The 21,744-nt window shown below is 36.2% G+C and overlaps 1 protein-coding gene across 2 annotated transcripts in view; it reads right to left on the bottom strand.

Moving 5' to 3' along the window:
- Positions 1-8,451: 8,451 nt before the first annotated feature.
- LOC128654353 (putative methyltransferase-like protein 7A) overlaps positions 8,452-21,744 on the bottom strand; it is a 14,093-nt gene continuing 800 nt past the window's right edge. The window contains exon 2 of one of the 2 annotated variants that reach the window (XM_053708234.1): positions 8,452-8,814. In XM_053708234.1, the coding sequence (XP_053564209.1) occupies positions 8,578-8,814 (237 nt within the window). In that variant the 3' untranslated portion in view covers positions 8,452-8,577. Of the gene's footprint in view, positions 8,815-18,052; positions 18,416-21,744 lie in introns of those variants that run through there. The other variant, XM_053708235.1, reaches the window with a different exon arrangement.

The following is a 21,744-nucleotide window of genomic DNA, read 5'->3' as shown; positions in this document are numbered from 1 at the left end:
GGAAAGACTAGGCAAAACATTCTAAAGAAAAGGAACACAGGGCAACACAGGATTGCTGTGGTAACCACCAATGAAACAAACATATTTAGAGGGTCACTTCAAAGATGCTTGCCATTATTGCAATAAATATGGGCACAGACGAGTAGATTGCAGATTTTAAAGAGAATTCAGAAGGAAACTGAGGGAGGGCAGGAAAGATTACATCCCTATGCACCTTCAAAAGAAAGCTTAGGCCTGGTGCTAATCTGTATAGCCCAGCACATGAAGCTTTGAGAGTGATGACTGTGGGGGGGGGGGGGGGAGTTGGATACCTCAGGCCCTGGATGACATGGTCCCTACATGTAACACATTTAGGGTTCATTCTGGATGCCTGTGTCTATGATGTGATTGATGGCCATCGCACAAAACTTCTCATAGACACAGACGTTTTTAGTGACTCTGACAACTTACCATTAAATCCCCCCAGGGGACAAGACAGACATTTCTTATGGGACTTGGGGGATCACAGTCCCAAACATCTCTTATCACAAATGTGACTGTGACACTAGGCAATCAGTGGATTAAGAAAATTCCCATTTGGCAGAGCAAAAACACAGAGGGTACAATACTTGGTGCTGATATAATGAGATCAGAAGGGATGATACTGGACCTGTGCAATGTTTTGTGGAGGGATACTAGAGGGAGAAAGCCTATTTTGTTAGATGACTCTTACCTCAATCCTATGGCATCCATTGCATCAGTTCCTTCAGAAAGGGTGTGGCCGGATACTGAAAGTCACCCTGATTTGAAGAGACTGGTCATGGATTTCACTGACATATGGGCTCAACATAAGAATGATTGTGGCATACTAAAATACAATGAAATCAATACTGTAGGCCCTGAACCCCCTCCACAAAGACAGTATCGTTTTCCAGCAGAAGCTATTAAAACTGTGAGGCAAATTATAAGACAGCTTGAAAGCCAAGGAATAATTAAAAAATGTTTCTCCTCTAATAATTCTCCTTTGTGGCCATTAAAGAAAGTAAATAATACTTGGAGGTTAACTGCTGATTTTCGCATGGTGAATAAAGTTACCCCACCTGTTACAAATTTAGTTGCTTCTACTCCTGAAGTTGCATCCAAACTTAATGCCACATGAAAGTAGTATTACATTCTGGATATAAGTAATGGTTTTTGGAGTGTCAGATTAACCCCAGAGTGCCAATATAAGTTTGTTTTTTTGCTTTGCTAATGTTCAATATTGTATCAATTTGTTGCCTCAGGGCTTTCACAGCTCCCCCACATATTTTCACCAAGCATTAGCAGAGGTATTAAAAACATTCTTAGTCCCAGAAAGTATTATTCAGTATGTAGATGATATTTTGTTACAAATAAAGACAGTAGATGAACATTTGGAGCAGTTGAATGAATTGTTTAGCTTAATTGCTGAATATGGCCTCAAGTTAAATATTTCAAAAGTACAATTAATGAGACAAAAGGTGACATTTTTGGGAGTATCAATCCAAAGGTGTACAAGATGCCCTACTAGAGAATGAGTTACAACCATACTTTAGGTGCTCAGACCTTTGCATAGACAGTCCTTAAGACAATTCTTAGGCTTGGTAAAAAATATTCCTGATTTCATTGAAGGGTTTGCTGGAAAACCAAAACCTCTCTATGATCTATTGAAAAGGGAGGATGTTGGTCAAATTCCTTGCAGTGCAGAACATGAGGAAGCATTTAAAGGGACAGTCAAGTCCAAAAAAACTTTAATTTTTCAAATAGGGCATGTCATTTTAAACAACTTTCCAATTTACTTTTATCAACAATTTTGCTTTGTTCTCTTGGTATTCTAGTTGAAAGCAAACCTAGGAAAGCACATATGATAATTTCTAAGCCCTTGAAGGCCGCTTCTATTTTATTTACTTTTCACAGCAGGGGAGAGCAAGCTCATGTAGGCTATATAGATAGCATTGTGATCACGCACGTGGCTAGTGGCACACACTGCACTAATTGGCTAAAATGCAAGTCAATAGATAACTAAAAGTCATGTGATTAGGGGCGGTCAGAAGATGCTTAGATACAAGTTAGTCACAGAAGTAAAAAGTGTATTAATATAACAGTGTTGGTTTTGCAAAACTGGGGAATGGGTAATAAAGGGATTATCTATCTTTTAAAACAACAAAAATTCTGGTGTTGACTGTCCCTTTAAAGTGTTAAAGGACAGTTTAGCATCAGCCCCTGCTCTTGCCACAGTGGATATGGAGGCCCAATTTGCTATACAAACCTACTTATCTGACACTTCTATTTCCACAGTCCTATTACAGTAGAAGGCTGGAATATGGAGGCCTGTTGGCTATTTTTCCAGACTTCTTACTCCAGTAGAGAATTAATCTCAAAGGCGTATGCAAAATGTTCCCAATGTGTCCTTTGTTGATAGGCGTTGTCAGCCGTATATAAACAGGAGACTCAAGATGTTTTGTTATATATAAAAACAATCAAGTATTACATACTACGCGTTTCTCTGCATTAACCACGCCGTTTCCTCAGGCTAAAATAATTTTCTCTGTCGTAACTTGGAGGGATGGGCAAAATATACTTCCTGAGTGCTGCTCACCCCTACTTTGATGTGCACATAGATAGTTAAATACAATAATACTAAGATAATATTTCTCAGGAAGCAATAAAACCTGTAGCTCCTAAGCACAGAAAACACACTCAAATTTAGAATAGAGCCTTTGTGTCAAAAGAAAGAAAACAAATTATTTGCAGTTGTACAGCCTTCTTATATAGATCTATAAAGCTATATATCAATTGGAGAGTAAAACATAGTTAACTGACAGCTCTGAAAATATCTAAGTCACTCATATCCATGTAAATCAAAAACGTTTGCTTAGTGATATTGTTTGACTTCCCTTTTGTATAATTCTTAAAGAAAGTTGAATATTTATATGAGAATATATACATTCATCATATTTAGATATAAAGTCCCTTTTAATCCACATGCCCTCATTAGACCTCAGTACTTTGAAATTAATATAATAGGAACATTTCTTAACCATCTGCCCCTGAGAATCTAGTTTTGTAAACTGAAACCAGCTAAAATCCTAGAGTTGCAGGGTCAACCCCTTAAATGCCCCTTGATAGTTATTCTAAGCTTTGAAGCAGAATTTAAACAAGATAAATCTTCTTATAACAGACCATTTTAAAAATATGTATAGAGGGGTTTCTTGTAAAGCTTTAGTTATTTCAGGACAGAGTTTCTTAAACTTTTTTTTCACCTGGGACCCCATTTTCCATTGGATGCAACCAACATTATTATACTATAGTCCAAATAAAACCCCTTGTCAGACGTGTATGCTATTTATACATCGAAATACTGCACAATTAAAGGGATTGTTAATGAAAATAAGTAAATTCATTGTAACAATATAATATTAGCTAATTCTAGCTTAATTTTGGCTCAAATATTAGCAGGGTGGTGCACCCATAAAATAGGTCCTGGGGACAACATCAAATAGTTTTTTTTATAGAACTTTAGAGGTATCTAGAAAAACAACAATGTTTAGAGTTAAATTACAGGAAAGGTGGATAAAATAAATAATGAAAGTTTCAATCTCATAGGCCTAGATTTAGAGTTCGGCGGTAGCCGTGAAAACCAGCGTTAGAGGCTCCTAACGCTGGTTTTGGCCGCCCGCTGGTATTTGGAGTCAGTGATTAAAGGGTCTAACGCTCACTTTTCAGCCGCGACTTTTCCATACCGCAGATCCCCCTAAGCCAATTGCGTATCCTATCTTTTCAATGGGATCTTCCTAACGCCGGTATTTAGAGTCGTTTCTGAAGTGAGCGTTAGAGCTCTAACGACAAAACTCCAGCCGCCTGAAAAAAGCAGGAGTTAAGAGCTTTCTGGGCTAACGCCGGTTCATAAAGCTCTTAACTACTGTACCCTAAAGTACACTAACACCCATAAACTACCTATGTACCCCTAAACCGAGGTCCCCCCACATCGCCAACACTCGATTAAATTTTTTTAACCCCTAATCTGCCGACCGCCACCTACGTTATACTTATGTACCCCTAATCTGCTGCCCCTAACCCCGCCGACCCCTGTATTACATTTATTAACCCCTAACCTGCCCCCCACAACGTCGCCGCCAGCTACTTAAAATAATTAACCCCTAATCTTCCGACCGCAAAGCGCCGCCACCTACGTTATCCCTATGTACCCCTAATCTGCTGCCCCTAACATCGCCGACCCCTATATTATATTTATTAACCCCTAATCTGCCCCCCTCAACGTCGCCGACACCTGCCTACACTTATTAACCCCTAATCTGCCGAGCGGACCGCACCGCTACTATAATAAAGTTATTAACCCCTAACCCGCCTCACTAACCCTATCATAAATAGTATTAACCCCTAATCTGCCCTCCCTAACATCGCCGACACCTACCTTCAATTATTAACCCCTAATCTGACGACCGGAGCTCATCGCTACTATAATAAATGGATTAACCCCTAAAGCTAAGTCTAACCCGAACACTAACACCCCCCTAAGTTAAATATAATTTAAATCTAACGAAATAAATTAACTCTTATTAAATAAATGATTCCTATTTAAAGCTAAATACTTACCTGTAAAATAAATCCTAATATAGCTACAATATAAATTATAATTATATTATAGCTATTTTAGGATTAATATTTATTTTACAGGCAACTTTGTAATTATTTTAACCAGGTACAATAGCTATTAAATAGTTAAGAACTATTTAATAGTTACCTAGTTAAAATAATAACAAATTTACCTGTAAAATAAATCCTAACCTAAGATATAATTAAACCTAACACTACCCTATCAATAAATTAATTAAATAAACTACCTACAATTACCTACAATTAACCTAACACTACACTATCAATAAATTAATTAAATACAATTCCTACAAATAAATACAATTAAATAAACTAGCTAAAGTACAAAAAATAAAAAAGAACTAAGTTACAAAAAATAAAAAATATTTACAAACATAAGAAAAATATTACAACAATTTTAAACTAATTACACCTACTCTAAGCCCCCTAATAAAATAACAAAGCCCCCCAAAATAAAAAATTCCCTACCCTATTCTAAATTAAAAAAGTTAAAAGCTCTTTTACCTTACCAGCCCTGAACAGGGCCCTTTGCGGGGCATGCCCCAAGAATTTCAGCTCTTTTGCCTGTAAAAGAATAAATACAATACCCCCCCCAACATTACAACCCACCACCCACATACCCCTAATCTAACCCAAACCCCCCTTAAATAAACCTAACACTAAGCCCCTGAAGATCTTCCTACCTTGTCTTCACCATCCAGGTTCACCGATCCGTCCTGAAGAGCTCCTCCGATGTCCTGATCCAAGCCCAAGCGGGGGGCTGAAGAGGTCCATGATCCGGTCAAAGTCTTCATCCAAGCGGGGCAGAAGAGGATCTTCCATCCGATTGAAGTCATCATCCAGGCGGCATCTTCTATGGTCTTCCATCCGGAGCGAAGCGGCAGGATCCTGAAGACCTCCAGCGCGGAACATCCATCCGGCCCGACGACTGAACGACGAATGACTGTTCCTTTAAGGGACGTCATCCAAGATGGCGTCCCTCGAATTCCGATTGGCTGATAGGATTCTATCAGCCAATCGGAATTAAGGTAGGAATTTTCTGATTGGCTGATGGAATCAGCCAATCAGAATCAAGTTCAATCCGATTGGCTGATCCAATCAGATTGAGCTCGCATTCTATTGGCTGTTCCGATGCAAGCTCAATCTGATTGGCTGATTGGATCAGCCAATCGGATTGAACTTGATTCTGATTGGCTGATTCCATCAGCCAATCAGAAAATTTCTACCTTAATTCCGATTGGCTGATAGAATCCTATCAGCCAATCGGAATTCGAGGGACGCCATCTTGGATGACGTCCCTTAAAGGAACAGTCATTCGTCGTTCAGTCGTCGGGCCGGATGGATGTTCCGCGCTGGAGGTCTTCAGGATCCTGCCGCTTCGCTCCGGATGGAAGACCATAGAAGATGCCGCCTGGATGATGACTTTAATCGGATGGAAGATCCTCTTCTGCCCCGCTTGGATGAAGACTTTGACCGGATCATGGACCTCTTCAGCCCCCTGCTTGGGCTTGGATCAGGACATCGGAGGAGCTCTTCAGGACGGATCGGTGAACCTGGATGGTGAAGACAAGGTAGGAAGATCTTCAGGGGCTTAGTGTTAGGTTTATTTAAGGGGGGTTTGGGTTAGATTAGGGGTATGTGGGTGGTGGGTTGTAATGTTGGGGGGGGGGGTATTGTATTTATTCTTTTACAGGCAAAAGAGCTGAAATTCTTGGGGCATGCCCCGCAAAGGGCCCTGTTCAGGGCTGGTAAGGTAAAAGAGCTTTTAACTTTTTTAATTTAGAATAGGGTAGGGAATTTTTTATTTTGGGGGGCTTTGTTATTTTATTAGGGGGCTTAGAGTAGGTGTAATTAGTTTAAAATTGTTGTAATATTTTTCTTATGTTTGTAAATATTTTTTTATTTTTTGTAACTTAGTTCTTTTTTATTTTTTGTACTTTAGCTAGTTTATTTAATTGTATTTATTTGTAGGAATTGTGTTTAATTAATTTATTGATAGTGTAGTGTTAGGTTAATTGTAGGTAATTGTAGGTAGTTTATTTAATTAATTTATTGATAGGGTAGTGTTAGGTTTAATTATATCTTAGGTTAGGATTTATTTTACAGGTAAATTTGTTATTATTTTAACTAGGTAACTATTAAATAGTTCTTAACTATTTAATAGCTATTGTACCTGGTTAAAATAATTACAAAGTTGCCTGTAAAATAAATATTAATCCTAAAATAGCTATAATATAATTATAATGTATATTGTAGCTATATTAGGATTTATTTTACAGGTAAGTATTTAGCTTTAAATAGGAATCATTTATTTAATAAGAGTTAATTTATTTCGTTAGATGTAAATTATATTTAAGTTAGGGGGGTGTTAGTGTTAGGGTTAGACTTAGCTTTAGGGGTTAATCCATTTATTATAGTAGCGATGAGCTCCGGTCGTCAGATTAGGGGTTAATAATTGAAGGTAGGTGTCGGCGATGTTAGGGAGGGCAGATTAGGGGTTAATACTATTTATGATAGGGTTAGTAAGGCAGATTAGGGGTTAATAACTTTATAATAGTAGCGCTCAGGTCCGCTCGGCAGATTAGGGGTTAATAAGTGTAGGCAGGTGTCGGCGACGTTGAGGGGGGCAGATTAGGGGTTAATAAATATAATATAGGGGTCGGCGATGTTAGGGCAGGAGATTAGGGGTACATAGGGATAACGTAGGTTGCGGCGGTTTACGGAGCGGCAGATTAGGGGTTAAAAAAAATATGCAGGGGTCAGCGACAGCGGGGGCGGCAGAATAGGGGTTAATAAGTGTAAGGTTAGGGGTGTTTAGACTCGGGGTACATGTTAGAGTGTTAGGTGCAGACGTAGGAAGTGTTTCCCCATAGGAAACAATGGGGCTGCGTTAGGAGCTGAACGCTGCTTTTTTGCAGGTGTTAGGTTTTTTTTCAGCTCAAACAGCCCCATTGTTTCCTATGGGAGAATCGTGCACGAGCACGTTTTTGAGGCTGGCCGCGTCCGTAAGCAACTCTGGTATCGAGAGTTGCATTTGCGGTAAAAATGCTCTACGCTCCTTTTTTGGAGCCTAACGCAGCATTTGTTTGAACTCTCGATACCAGAGTTAAATTTATGGTGCGGCCAGAAAAAAACCCGCGGAGCGTTAACAGCCCTTCTACCGCCAAACTCCAAATCTAGGCCATACTGTTTAATATCCCCTTTCTTTTACAGTTCAGCTCCTAATGGCTAATGTTTGTTAAAGGACCAGTCAACACTGTAGATTTGCATAATCAACAAATGCATGATAAGAAGACAATGCAATAGCACTTAGTCTGAACTTCAAATGAGTAATAGATTTTTGTTAAATAAATTGCAAAGTTATATCTATTTCCACTCCCCCTGTATCATGTGACAGTCATCAGCCAATCACAAATGCATATACGTATATGCTTTGAATTCTTGCACATGCTCATTAAGAGTTGGTGACTCAAAAAGTATAAATATAAAAAGACTGTGCAATTTTGTTAATGGAAGTAAATAAAAGTTGTTTAAAATTGCATGCTGTATCTGAATCATGAAGTTTAATTTTGACTTGAGTGTCCCTTTAAATATAAACAATGTCCCTTTAACATCTAAATAGTTCTTCACCTCTGTACCAATTATCTCAGCTTTATGACATGGCAGTACCATTTCCTGATCTGCTCCCTGACCTTGTCTTATCCTTCAAGTGCTTTATAAAGGAGTGCACATTATAAAAAGCAGAGATTATCACATGAATGCATTACTTTGCTTTATCAACTACTACTGAATTTGATACAAAAAAAATATGTAACAATGTATTAACCTTTTATTGTCATTTTTACTTTGGTTTAACCGTTATCATTAAGATTGCTGCCTTATGTTTTTATCGTACAACTGCAAAGTATTTAGAAGAATAACTTGAAAAACAAAGAACAAAAACTATTTAACAGCATAACCAATTATATGAGGTCGCACTGGACTCCATTTAAAGGGAGCTTGTATATGTCGCAGTTTAAGTTCAGAGAATTTAGCATTTTCCAGATATTTCCACGTGGATTTCGTAAGCTTACAACCATCACCTATGTATTTCCAAGTTGGATCCAATATGACCTGGACAAAATAATTCCACGAAGTAGGGTTTGCTGTAACATGTTCCAAGAAAAAGAAGGCACCACCCTTGAAGAAAATATGAAATAATTAGTTCCTACAACTCTTAGTAATAAACATTTAATACATAATATTACATTACGGATGTAGAAGGATAAGCTGAAACTCCCATCATCTATCATACATAGAAGCCTCATTTTTACCCTCCTCCTCAGTCCAATGGGAGTGCAAAAAGATTTGGTTTGCATTGGCCCCCCCTTGCAACTGCCACTGCACAGAACAAATATATATCAAACACATACAAACAAATATATATATATATATATATATATATATATATATACACACACGTACAAACATATATACACACACAAACATACATACATACACATACAAACATATACACACACACGCACAACCATGCATACAAACATACACACCCTTGTAATGTGAGGTATGTGTGGAAAGTTCCCCGAACCTTTCTTGAAATGTATTAGATGACTACTAGAATCTAGATCAAAATTTTATTGTGACTAATGTAATCTGCCAGGGATACTTCTTGTGATATTAGAAAGTGACTTTTTAAAGAGACAGAACTATATCTTACCAATGGGCAGTCTCTACGCTACCCAGTGTGAACGAGAAACAAAATGTAGCACAATTTATAGTTTCCTGTGTAATGAGGCTTCCCAGAGAGCCCAGTTACTTTCTATGCAACTTGCAGGGGCTTCTTGTTTTCTTAAAGGGACATGGTAATGCAAAAAATAACATGCTCCAATTTTTTTAGATTTAGAGCATCTAATTTTTGCATAACTGACATGGATAACTATGTGTTTAACCCCCCATAAGGGGTTAAAAACAGGGTAAAGTCCATTTCAGAAGCTGTAAAGTCTTGCAGCTCACAAGCAGTATGCAGAAAGTCAAGCCAATCAGGAGCAGAAGCTATGTAACCCTAACAGTCACTAACTGTGTCCCTGCTTGGTGGCTGAAAGCTTGCATTATCTTTAACCTCTTTATGGAAGGTTAACTATATTGTAAACATATTCTAACTACAATATTGTAAGTCAAATAAAGCATTTTTCTTTGGCCAGTAGAAAAATAAAATCTTATTCGCTAGAAAACAAACTAATGATAAGTTACAAATGATATATATATACATTAGATATAACTAACTATTCTCCTTGCTTCTGAAGACAATAAATCAATATCTGTTGCTCTCAATAAGTCAAGAATATCATATGCAATAAAAACAACAAAGAAGATAAAGTCAAGGTGTGGCAGGGTTATTGCATTCCATCTAGGTGAAGGTATCAACGTAATAGAACAATATATTTAAAATGGTGTTAAAGCTACTCAGTAGCATATAATAGTTTTATAAGAGCCAAAATAGGGCAGACTACTATTTAGTGTTTCCTTTTCTATCATTTCCCAGTAAATAGCTTATTGATTAGGGACCCACTAAGAGGCCATTTTTTTTACTACTATGAATAAGAGCAGGTTAGCCACAATTACTGAAGGGGGTTCGTGTATATATATATATATATATATTTATATATATACGGTATATATATATATATATATATATATATATATATATATATATATATATATATAAACCTGTGTTTCTCTTCAGACATTTTTATTCCACTGTCCATATACACAGCATGTCCTTATATATGTTAATCTTTATAAAAAGGAGTTTTTGATAAAATGAGAATGATAAAAAAAAATTTAAGGCTTACATTAAAGGAGTAATGCCAAAAAAAACCACTAAAAAAAAAATAAAAAAATAAAAATCAGACAGTATCGATTTATTAATTTTATTTAAATTGATTTACTCACAAAGAAGATCATATATATATATGAAACAGTTTTTTTGCATTGACAAATGTTTAAGGCACTTTAGCACATATAGTCCAACAGTATACACCTTCCCTAATTGAAAAAAAACATATAAAATGAATTAATTTAGGATTATACAGCAGAATATGGGTAATCAGTCTAAAATTGGGAACAAACAGAAAACAAATGTGTATAGAAGGGCAAATCCCATGTAAATTGTACCCTTTCCATCAACTAAGAGCTAAACACAATAAATGTGACTAGTCACAAATGTGTAGTGTTTTACAGTATGTGGCTTTGTCTAATCCTCCTTAAAGGAAAAAGCTGCGCTGCTTGGACACTCTTTCAAAAAGGACTGGTTTAGGGCTGCAACTAACGATTATTTTCATAATCGATTAATCGGACGATTATTTTTTCGATTAATCGACTAATCGGATAAAAAGTGAATCAATAATAGTTTTCTATGTTTTAAATAGAATCCACATAATGAGTGTTACAAATATTAACTTCAGACGAAAACTTTACATTAACACGACTGTTTCTTCAATTTTTAAGCAGCAGAACACAGTTTTATCATTAAACAAAACAAAACCACAAACTGTTTGAAAAGAGGTAGAACTAGAAAAAGGTAGACTATCACTGTTAATAACATTCTGTTTTTCACTCTTTCAGAAACTTTGCATTGAAATGCAAACATCTCAACATGTCCACATGCTCTTAACCAATGCTAAGTGTTTTCTACATTGGCAAGGGGCCTCTCAATAAAGTAACCCTTGACTTCATTCTAACATAAAAATATCTTGAATATCTATATGCAATGGTAAATAACCAGCTATAAGGTTAGGGGAAATATCTAGTCTGCTCTAAAAATAATGAATATATACTTACAAAGTTTGAATCTGGTACATATTATCACAATTTATTAAAAATATAAAAAAACAATAAAAAACAAAATCAAAAGCGCTAAGGATTGTATATCAATAACAGGACAAAGCCTTACACATTTATTTATACAGTACATATAATCAGCAAGAGCAAGCAATACGCTAATAATTGTGCAAACAGATAATAGTGCACATCAATTTAAATAACTTGCATCAATCTAGGGCTAGGTGCAAATAACAAGCTTGGCACTATAGCATGAAAAGCATAGTTCCAAATAACCTGATTTAATATAAACAATCCAAATGATGACTATTTTATATCTGGGTTGCACATAAGCCAGGGGTAGTTGTAAACGTATACTGTCCTGAAAAAGTGAAAAGTAGACGTCTGTAGACGTCCTTTAGGCTAAGGACATAACCATAAAACACAATAACATGTGCAGGAGCTCATCGGAGTGAAGCAGCTGGTGTTGTGCACAGACCAACTAATTGCAAACCAACTAATCGATTAATCGATTATGAGATTCGTTGACAACTATTTTCATAATCGATTATTATCGATTATGACGATTAGTTGTTGCAGCTCTAGACTGGTTTCTCTCTCCCACCACCACTCACTATGATATTAAAAGCAAGTTTACAATATGCTTCCATTAGAGAAAATGCTTCTAGTAAAGGTTATTAATGCTTTTCTGCAGCATACGGAAATATCCTATAAGCGCATGTGCACCAGTATTAAAGGGATACTAAACCCAATTTTATTTTCTTCCATGATTTAGAGCATGTAATTTTAAGCAACTTTCTAATTTACACCTATTATAAGCTAAGGAGCCAGCCCATTTTTCAAATACAGATACTGATTTTTCAAATACAGATAGCAAGAGAACAAAGAAAAATTGATTAAACGAGTAAATTAGAAAGTTGCTTAAACATGACATGCTCTATCTGAATCATGAAAGAGAACATTTGGGTTTAGTATCCCTTTAAGACACTACACCTTCTCAGAGAGACAGCAGTAGCTTCTTTTACACAAATTACTTCTTCAGAAGCAACACACACCTCTGCCAACTCTCTGAACAGGCCTGGTGTTTGAATGTTGGTGCACAGGCCCTCACAGGATACGTGCGTATGCTGCAGAAAAACTAATAACTTTTACTAGTAGCATTTTTGCTAATGAAAGTATATTGAAAAAATGCTTCTATTTAAAATTGAAGCGCCACCTGATGGTATATACACACACAATATATTACAGTACATTTGTATACTACATGATTAAAGGGATAGGGAAGTCAAAATTAAACTTGCATGATTCAGCTAGAGCAGGTCATTTTAAGACACTTTTAAATTCACTTCTATTTTCATATGTGCTTCTTTCTCTTAGTGTCCCTTGTTGAAAAAGAATACGCACAATCGCACATATACACCAGTGGGAGTTGCTGCTAATTGGTGCCTGCACACATTTGTCTCTTGTGATTGGCTGACTAGATGTGTTCAGATAGTTGCCAGTTGAGCAATACTGTTCCTTCAGCAATGGATAACAAGTGAATGAAGCTAATTTGATAATAGAAGTGGAATTGGAAAGTTGTTTTTTTATACTTTGTTTCAATAAATGTTACATTTCTGTGCTGCTACTTGTATTATGTTTTGTGACTGGCATAAGAGTAATGATCGCTTGAAAGCAACATCTACTCTAGCCTAATTGTATTGATTATATCAGGGGTTCGCCAACCTTTCGGCGCTCAGGGACCACTAAACTCAGAATTTTGAATCCCATGGACCACTAACATGAATTTTTTTTAAAAGGTACAACCTCTATAATGTGTGTGTGTGTGTGTATATATATATATATATATATATATATATATATACATACACACACACACACGTATATACACACACATACTGTACATAACTAGTATAACCATAGCTAAGTTTACATAATGTTTATATTTACACATTTTTAAGAATTATTGTTTGGGATTAACTAACTAACTAAATGACAGAAATGAGAGAATACTTGCAAATGACAGATGAAGGGTGAGTGCCAACTTTTGAGCTGGAAACAGAGAGGCAGAAAGTGGGGAAAAATAATTATTAACTATCTATGTTTAAATTGGAGTCATAAATTAATTATTAACTACGGTATTAAAAGGTAAAAGAGAGGAGTTTATTATGCTTTCCACTCCTTATGGTATTACTAGGTATTGAAGTACATTCATTAATAACGGCATTACAAGGTCCAAAAGAGGAGCTTTACCTTTTTACACCTTATGATACTCACAAGATATTAGAGTATATTCAGTACTATACTGAAGACATAGCGACGATTTAATATTCAAACAAGATATATTTACCGCCTAGGCGGCCCTATTTCATACTAACTTGGCTACTTAAAGGAAGATCAGTTTGTTATAAATTACTCTAAATCATCATTAAAGGTACATGGGTTGGGCTTTTCCTAATCTAGGTATTAATAACGGTATTACAAAGGTATAACAGAGGAGTTTATTTTCACACTCCACGGTATTACAAGGTAACCAAGTATATCTATAACAGTATCTAAAAGGTACAAGAGAGGAGTTTATTTTCTTACTCCCACGGCTTCATATGGTATCCAAATATATCTATTAAAAACGGTGCTATAAGATAAAGGAGAGAAGTGCATTTCTTCACTCCTCACGGTATCATAAGGTATCAGATTGTATTTATTGCAATACCATAAGCACAGCCACGTGATTCTCAGTTTACTTAGAGATGTATTCTAAGTTACAGCTTACTCCAATGACTTTAGAAACACAACAGTGAGAATTATATTTTATTCATAAAGATGGTACAACAACCAGGAGTTCATTTATAATGGTATCTTAGGCCACTGAGTGAAACACACTTAACACGAATAAAGGACACCCTAAGGTACAAGTTCACTTCAAGTGGTACTATATTACAAGCATGGTGGAATATTAAAGGCATAAGCCCACTCTAAATGATATAACAAGGCATTATAGCAGAACTCATAGCTTACTCATAAAGGTATTACAAGGCAAGAGTTTTGAAAATATGCTAACCAAACTACTGTTGAGAACAGCATTCATTTTAGAGTAATGTATCTTTGATTGAATGACCTATTATATCTATACATTGTATACCAAGCACCATTTTATATATATCCCTGACTTAGGTTAACCCAGATTAGGTACCATTATCACTGTTATATGAGTAACTTCCATAAGGGACAATTCTGTCATTTTTCACTTGAGACTTCACATTAACCCAACAAGGGTGTTTGTCTCTAAAAGCCAGCAGTGATATTCTCTGGCCTTTTGGTAGTAGACCCAAATCTGATTTTAAATGTATGTTAATCCCCTGTTTTTAATATGATCTAGTAAAAGTTATATTTTAACACATATATCTCTATCCTGTTACATTGGAACGTTCTTAGAGTGCTACATTTGTACCCTTTTGTCAGTTTCTTACTGATACTTTGTCAAGTTTGCCAGTAGGTACAAGCACCAACCCCTATCAGATTATAAATATTTGAGTATACTGATACTTAATGTACTCATCACTTTGGAAATCCAAAAGGGGAACGTCCAATAAATACTACAAAATTTGAGTAGTGCCATTGTTTCCTTTCTCTTCAGGAGTTAAAAAATACAATCTAGATACGCAAGTTGTGCAGTACTACGCAACGTGCGTAGGGAGATTGTAATTTAACTCCTCCTCTGATGGTTTTCACTGATGTCCAGCTAGGGGGTGACACCATCAGAGGAGATTAATTCCTACTTGATGGTGTCAAGGACCACCAACATCTTCTCGTGGACCACCAGTGGTCCATTGACCACTGGTTGGCGACCACTGGTTTATATCATTGTTCACAAATGCTTGTTTTCCTGAGCAAATAATACATTGCAGGTATCCAAATAAATAGGAAAACTGTGTGATCATAAAAATAAGACATTTTGTAAAACTCTGTACAGGATTATTCTGTATACAAGTATTTTCTTATTGGTGATGGTTCTTAAATACATTTTACTTGGCTTGTACATTGTCCAAATCTGTGCATTTTTAAAATGTTATATTTATATACTTAGATATTTTAATCCTATTTGTGTTTTGCATAATTTGCAAGATTCTACAAAGCAACCATTTCTCCTTTTAAATTGTGCCTTTTTATTTATTTTTTTTTTTTGGGGGGGGGGGGTGTTATTTCTGCAAACTAAAGCTATTTTGATAAAGTACCTTTGCTGAAAAAGTGAAGTATTTATGTGTGGGCATAGAAAAAGCACAGTTGTGAAATGGCTCTGCATTAAAGGGGTTACTTAAGCAAACAAACAAAAAATAAATAAAACTACCTTCATTATGTGTTTTGCTTACTTCTCTTAAAGTTTCCCCCCACCATTAGAAAATATGAAGTACATACTGCAGTTAAAGGGACAGTGTGTTCAGGCAGGTAGCTGAGAAGTATTCACTGTATTTAAAACATCTGCCGAAACACCATTTTAAATAGGCTGGGCACTCCCACTCCGACTGGGAGGTTGATTTCTTCTGCTGCATCTTGTTTACATAGCTTTTGTACAGCCAATAGTGCAGTATTGACATTTTCAGCATACAGTTATACTATTTCAAATGGCAAAATATATTAACTATTTGTAGAGAAATGAATATACTCCAGCAGGTAAAATGTTATTTGGTGAACATTAAAAGAGGGAAGAAAGGTGTAACTGTAAATTGTTCCCAGTCGTAACTTAAGAGGGATGGGCAAAAATATACTTCCTGAGTGCTGCTCACCCCTACTTTGATGTGCACACAGATAGTTAAAGACAATAATACTAAGAAGCCTGGAAATCATTTCTCAGGAAGCAATAAAACCTGTAGCTTCTCAGCACAGAACCCACACTCAAATTTAGAATAGAGCCTTTGGGGCATATCTATCAAGCTCCGTATGGAAGCCAGAAACACCAGGGAGCCTATCTATCAAGCTCCGTATGGAAGCCAGAAACACCAGGGGGCCTATCTATCAAGCTCCGTATGGAAGCCAGAAACACCAGGGGGCCTATCTATCAAGCTCCGTATGGAAGCCAGAAACACCAGGGGGCCTATCTATCAAGCTCCGTATGGAAGCCAGAAACACCAGGGGGACTATCTATCAAGCTCCGTATGGAAGCCAGAAACACCAGGGGGCCTATCTATCAAGCTCCGTATGGAAGCCAGAAACACCAGGGGGCCTATCTATCAAGCTCCGTATGGAAGCCAGAAACACCAGGGGGCCTATCTATCAAGCTCCGTATGGAAGCCAGAAACACCAGGGGGCCTATCTATCAAGCTCCGTATGGAAGCCAGAAACACCAGGGGGCCTATCTATCAAGCTCCGTATGGAAGCCAGAAACACCAGGGGGCCTATCTATCAAGCTCCGTATGGAAGCCAGAAACACCAGGGGGCCTATCTATCAAGCTCCGTATGGAAGCCAGAAACACCAGGAGGCCTATCTATCAAGCTCCGTATGGAAGCAAGAAACACCAGGGGGCCTATCTATCAAGCTCCGTATGGAGCTTGCGGGCCCGTGTTTCTGGCGAGCCTTCAGACTTGCCAGAAACACAAGTTATGGAGCAGCGGTCTACACCTGTCCGACTGGTCTGAGGCGCTGGTGCAATGCTGAATGCGGAGAGCGTATTGCTCTCCGTATTCAGCGATGTCTGTCGGACATGATCCGCTGATCGGATCATGTCAGACAGACAGATAATAAATAGGCCCACAATTATGAAGCAGTGCTCTAAAGACCGCTGCTCCATAACCTGTCCGCCTGCTCTGAGGAGGCGGACAGACATTGCCGCAATTCAACCCGATGGAATACTATCGGGTTGATTGACACCCCCTTGCTAGCGGCCTCGAATCTGCAGGGGGCGGCGTTGCACCAGCAGTTCACAAGAGCTGCTGGTGCAATGCTGAATGCGGAGAGCGTATTGCTCTCTGCATTCAGCGAGGTCATGTCCGACAGGCCTTTCATAAATAGGCCCCTTTGTGTCAAAAGAAAGAAAACAAATTATTTGCAGTTGTGCAGCCTTCTTATATAGATCTATAATGCTATATATCAATTGGAGAGTAAAACATAGTTAACTGACAGCTCTGAAACTATCTAAGTCACTCATATCCATGTAAATCAAAAACGTTTGCTTAGTGATATTGTTTGACTTCCCTTTTGTATAATTCTTAAAGAAAGTTGAATATTTATATGAGAATATATACATTCATCATATTTAGATATAAAGTCCCTTTTAATCCACATGCCCTCATTAGACCTCAGTACTTTGAAAATAATATAATACGTGAATTTCTTAACCGTCTGCCCCTGAGAATCTAGTTTTGTAAACTGAAACTAGCTAAAATTCTAGAGTTGCAGGGTCAAACCCTTAAAATGCCCCTTAATAGTTATTCTTAGCTTTGAAGCAGATTTTAAACAAGAGAAATCTTCTTATAACAGTACAATTTAAAAGTATGTATAGAGGATGTTTCTTAGACTGTTATACTCATTACTTTCCTTTATCAACTACTACTGTATTTGATGCAACAAAAGAATATAACATTGTATTAACCCTTAATGGTCATTTTTATTTTGGTTTAACTGTTATCATTAAGAGTGCTGCCTTTGCGTTTTTATCGTACAACTGCAAAATATTCAGAAGAATTATTTAAAAAACAAAGAACAAAACTATTTAACAGCATAACCAATTATATGAGGTCGCACTGGATTCCATTTAAAGGGAGCTTGTATATGTCGCAGTTTAAGTTCAGAGAATTTAGCATTTTCCAGATATTTCCATGTGGCTTTCGTAAGCTTACAACCATCACCTAAGTATTTCATAGTTGGATCCAAGATGACCTGGACAAAATAATTCCATGAAGTAGGGTTTGCTGTAACATGTTCCAAGAAAAAGAAAGCACCTCCCTTGAAGAAAATATGAAGTAATTAGTTTTTAAAACATTTAATAAAAAATATTACATTTTGGATGTAGAAGTTTAAGATGAAACTCCCATCATCTATCATACATAGAAGCCTTACTGTGATTTACAGGGGCAATAAGTAGTCATCTTTTTACCCTTCTCCTCAGTCCAATGGGAGTGCAAAATAGAAGATTTGGTTAGCTTTGGCCCCCTTGCAACTGCCACTGCACAGAAAAAAAAAAAATTAATATATATATATATATATATATATATATATATATACACACACACACATATACATACATTAAATATATATATATATATATATATATATATATATATATATATATATATATATATATATACACACACACACACACACATTATATATATATATATACACACACACACACACACATACAATATATATATATATAAAAATACACACACACACTATATATATATATATATATATATATATATATATATATATATATATATATATATATATACATATACATATATACAGGACAAAATTTGACTAACACATACAGGAGGAATTGAGGGACCTATTCCCGTGGGAGCTTACAATCTAGAAGGGTAGGAGAGGTTGAGAAATAGTAGGCGAGGACTGCAAGAGTTAGAGAGAAGTTAAAGGGCCACTGTAAGTAAATATTTTCTATGCCTGTTACTAACTAACTACCCCAAATACGCTTTTTATCAATAGCATTTCATTAACATATCTCTACCGTATATCAAAAATTTTGTCTGCAAATTTAATTGTTTTCCAAACCCACTCCGTGGGTATCCTTTGCTCTGTACCAATCCGTTTACAATACCTAGGTTTCAAAATGGCGCTTTAAACACAAAGTTATTGGTTTAAGTATTTTGAACATGCAGTGCTGAAAATAGTGGGCAGGATAACGTGACATCATCGGTGAATAAAAGATATAACTTTTAGAACGTTATGAAACTTCGTTTTGGAGAAAATATAGGTCAGTAGGTTTTAATTAATGTTTATTAACTTTAATATGTTAGTTTTTTAGCTTAAAAATGATAACAGAAAGTAATCCTTTAATACAAAGTTAGATGAGGGAAATATTAGGTAAGTGGAATGTATTACTGAGTTGGGTGGTAGGCTTCACATACACACAAACATACATGCATGCATACACACACACACATATATATATATATATATACACAAACCATTGTAATGTGAGTCATGAGTGGAAAGCCCCCCCCCCCCCCCGAACCTTTCTTGAAATGTTGAAATTAGATGACTACTAGAATTTATACAGATCAAAATTTTATTGTGACTAATGTAATCTGCCAGGGATACTTGTTATACTAGAAAGTGAAATTGTATAGAGACAGAACTATATATTTTTAATGGGTAGTCCCTACACTCCCCAGTGTGAACGAGAAACAAAATGTAGCACAATGTAGTACAATTTATAGTATCTGGTGTGATAAGGCTTCCCAGAGAGCCCAGTTACTTCCTGTGCAGCTTGCAGGGGACTTCCTGTTTTCTTAAAGCGACATGCTAATGCAAAAAATAACATGCTCCAATTTTTTAAATTCAGAGCATGTAATTTTTGCATAACTAACATGGATGATTATGTGTTTAATCCCAAATAAATTAGTTTAATCTGCAGCACAAGTTGCTGAGTGCTTATATTAAAGCGTCCCTATGCCAGAAATACTTTGTGGGTCTCTTCAACAGCAGATGTGTAGCAAATTACTCATGGGAAACTATTAAATAAAATAGTGGTATCTCTGTAAAATTATTGGTATAATGTGACTAAGGGCATTTTTCTTTGGCTAGTACAAAAATAAAATCTTATTAACTAGAACACAATCTAATGATAAGTTGTTCTCTGAATTAAACTGTTACAAATTATATATATGCACATTAGACATAACTCACTATTCTCCTTGCTTCTGAAGACAATAAATCAATATATGTTGCTCTCAATAAGTCAAGAATATCATATATAATAAAAGCAACAAAGAAGATAAGTCAAGGTGTGGCAGGGTTATTGCATTCCATCTAGGTGAAGGTATCAACGTAATAGAATAATATATTTAAAATGGTGTTAAAGCTACTCAGTAGCATATAATAGTTTTAAAAGAGCCAAAATAGGGCAGACTACTATTTAGAGGTTTCCTTTTCTATCATTTCCCAGTAAATAGCTTATTGATTACCTTGAATAAGAGCAGGTTAGCCACAATTAAAGGGACACTGAGCACAATTTTTTTCTTTCGTGATTCAGATAAAGCATGCAATTTTAAGCAACTTTCTAATTTACTCCTATTATCAAATTTTCTTCATTCTCTTGGTATGTTTATTTGAAAAGCAAGAATGTCAGTTTAGATGCCGGCCCATTTTTGGTGAACAAACTGGGTTGTCCTTGCTAATTGGACAGCACCAATAAACAAGTGCTGTCCATGGTTCTAAAACAAAAAAAATGCTGGCTCCTTAGCGTAGATTCCTTTTTCAAATAAAGATAGCAAGAGAACGAAGAAAAATTGATAATAAGAGTAAATTAGAAAGTTGCTTAAAATTGAATGCTCTATCTGAATCATGAAAGAAAAAAATTTGGGTTCAGTATCCCTTTAAGGGCTTATTATTATTAGATTTTTTTGTAATATACTGTCATTTGTACAAAATGTTTCCTTTAAAAGTTATTACTGTTTCAGTAATACATAAGCGCTATACAAATACCTGATAATAATAATTCTAAGGTGTAAGCAATCTGCCAGCACTAGCCCACAGAGCAAACATATATGTAGGCTGTGCTTGTTCTTTGCTTAGTGCTGCATAGGTTGCAATTCACATACACTTTATAAGTTTTCACTAAAGCTGTGATTATTTAGCAAGTTCAAACAAAAGTGTTTCTAACACAATCTGGAATGTCCTGCAGAGCATTTCAATTTCGACCTTCTTATACCTTTCTAAATGTGCACATGAATTTCTGATGTACAGCTAAATGTTGTGCAAAAATATTTTGTGTTCTAAATACATTGGCTGTACATGACAATGGTCACCTAAAATTGTCAGGAGCTAGATATAGTAAATGGAACAGCAATTTACATTGTATACCCCCATGTAGCTATAGGTAATCAAAAATATTGGGTTGGAAAGTTTGTTATATGTGAGCAGAAAATGCATGGCGTCAGTTTACCCTGCAAATAGATGTACTGACATCTAATTAATACCCAGCACTTCACATTAGTATTTCCCAACCAATGGCTGGGGTGACTGTGCATCCCTATAACCGTCCCTCTACTCACTCTTCTACAATTTATGTTACCAACAGTGCTCCTCCA

The sequence above is a fragment of the Bombina bombina genome, chromosome 3, assembly GCF_027579735.1.
Source record: "Bombina bombina isolate aBomBom1 chromosome 3, aBomBom1.pri, whole genome shotgun sequence".
NCBI classification, from domain to species: Eukaryota; Metazoa; Chordata; class Amphibia; order Anura; family Bombinatoridae; genus Bombina; species Bombina bombina.
This window is presented reverse-complemented; position numbering and strand designations above follow the sequence as displayed.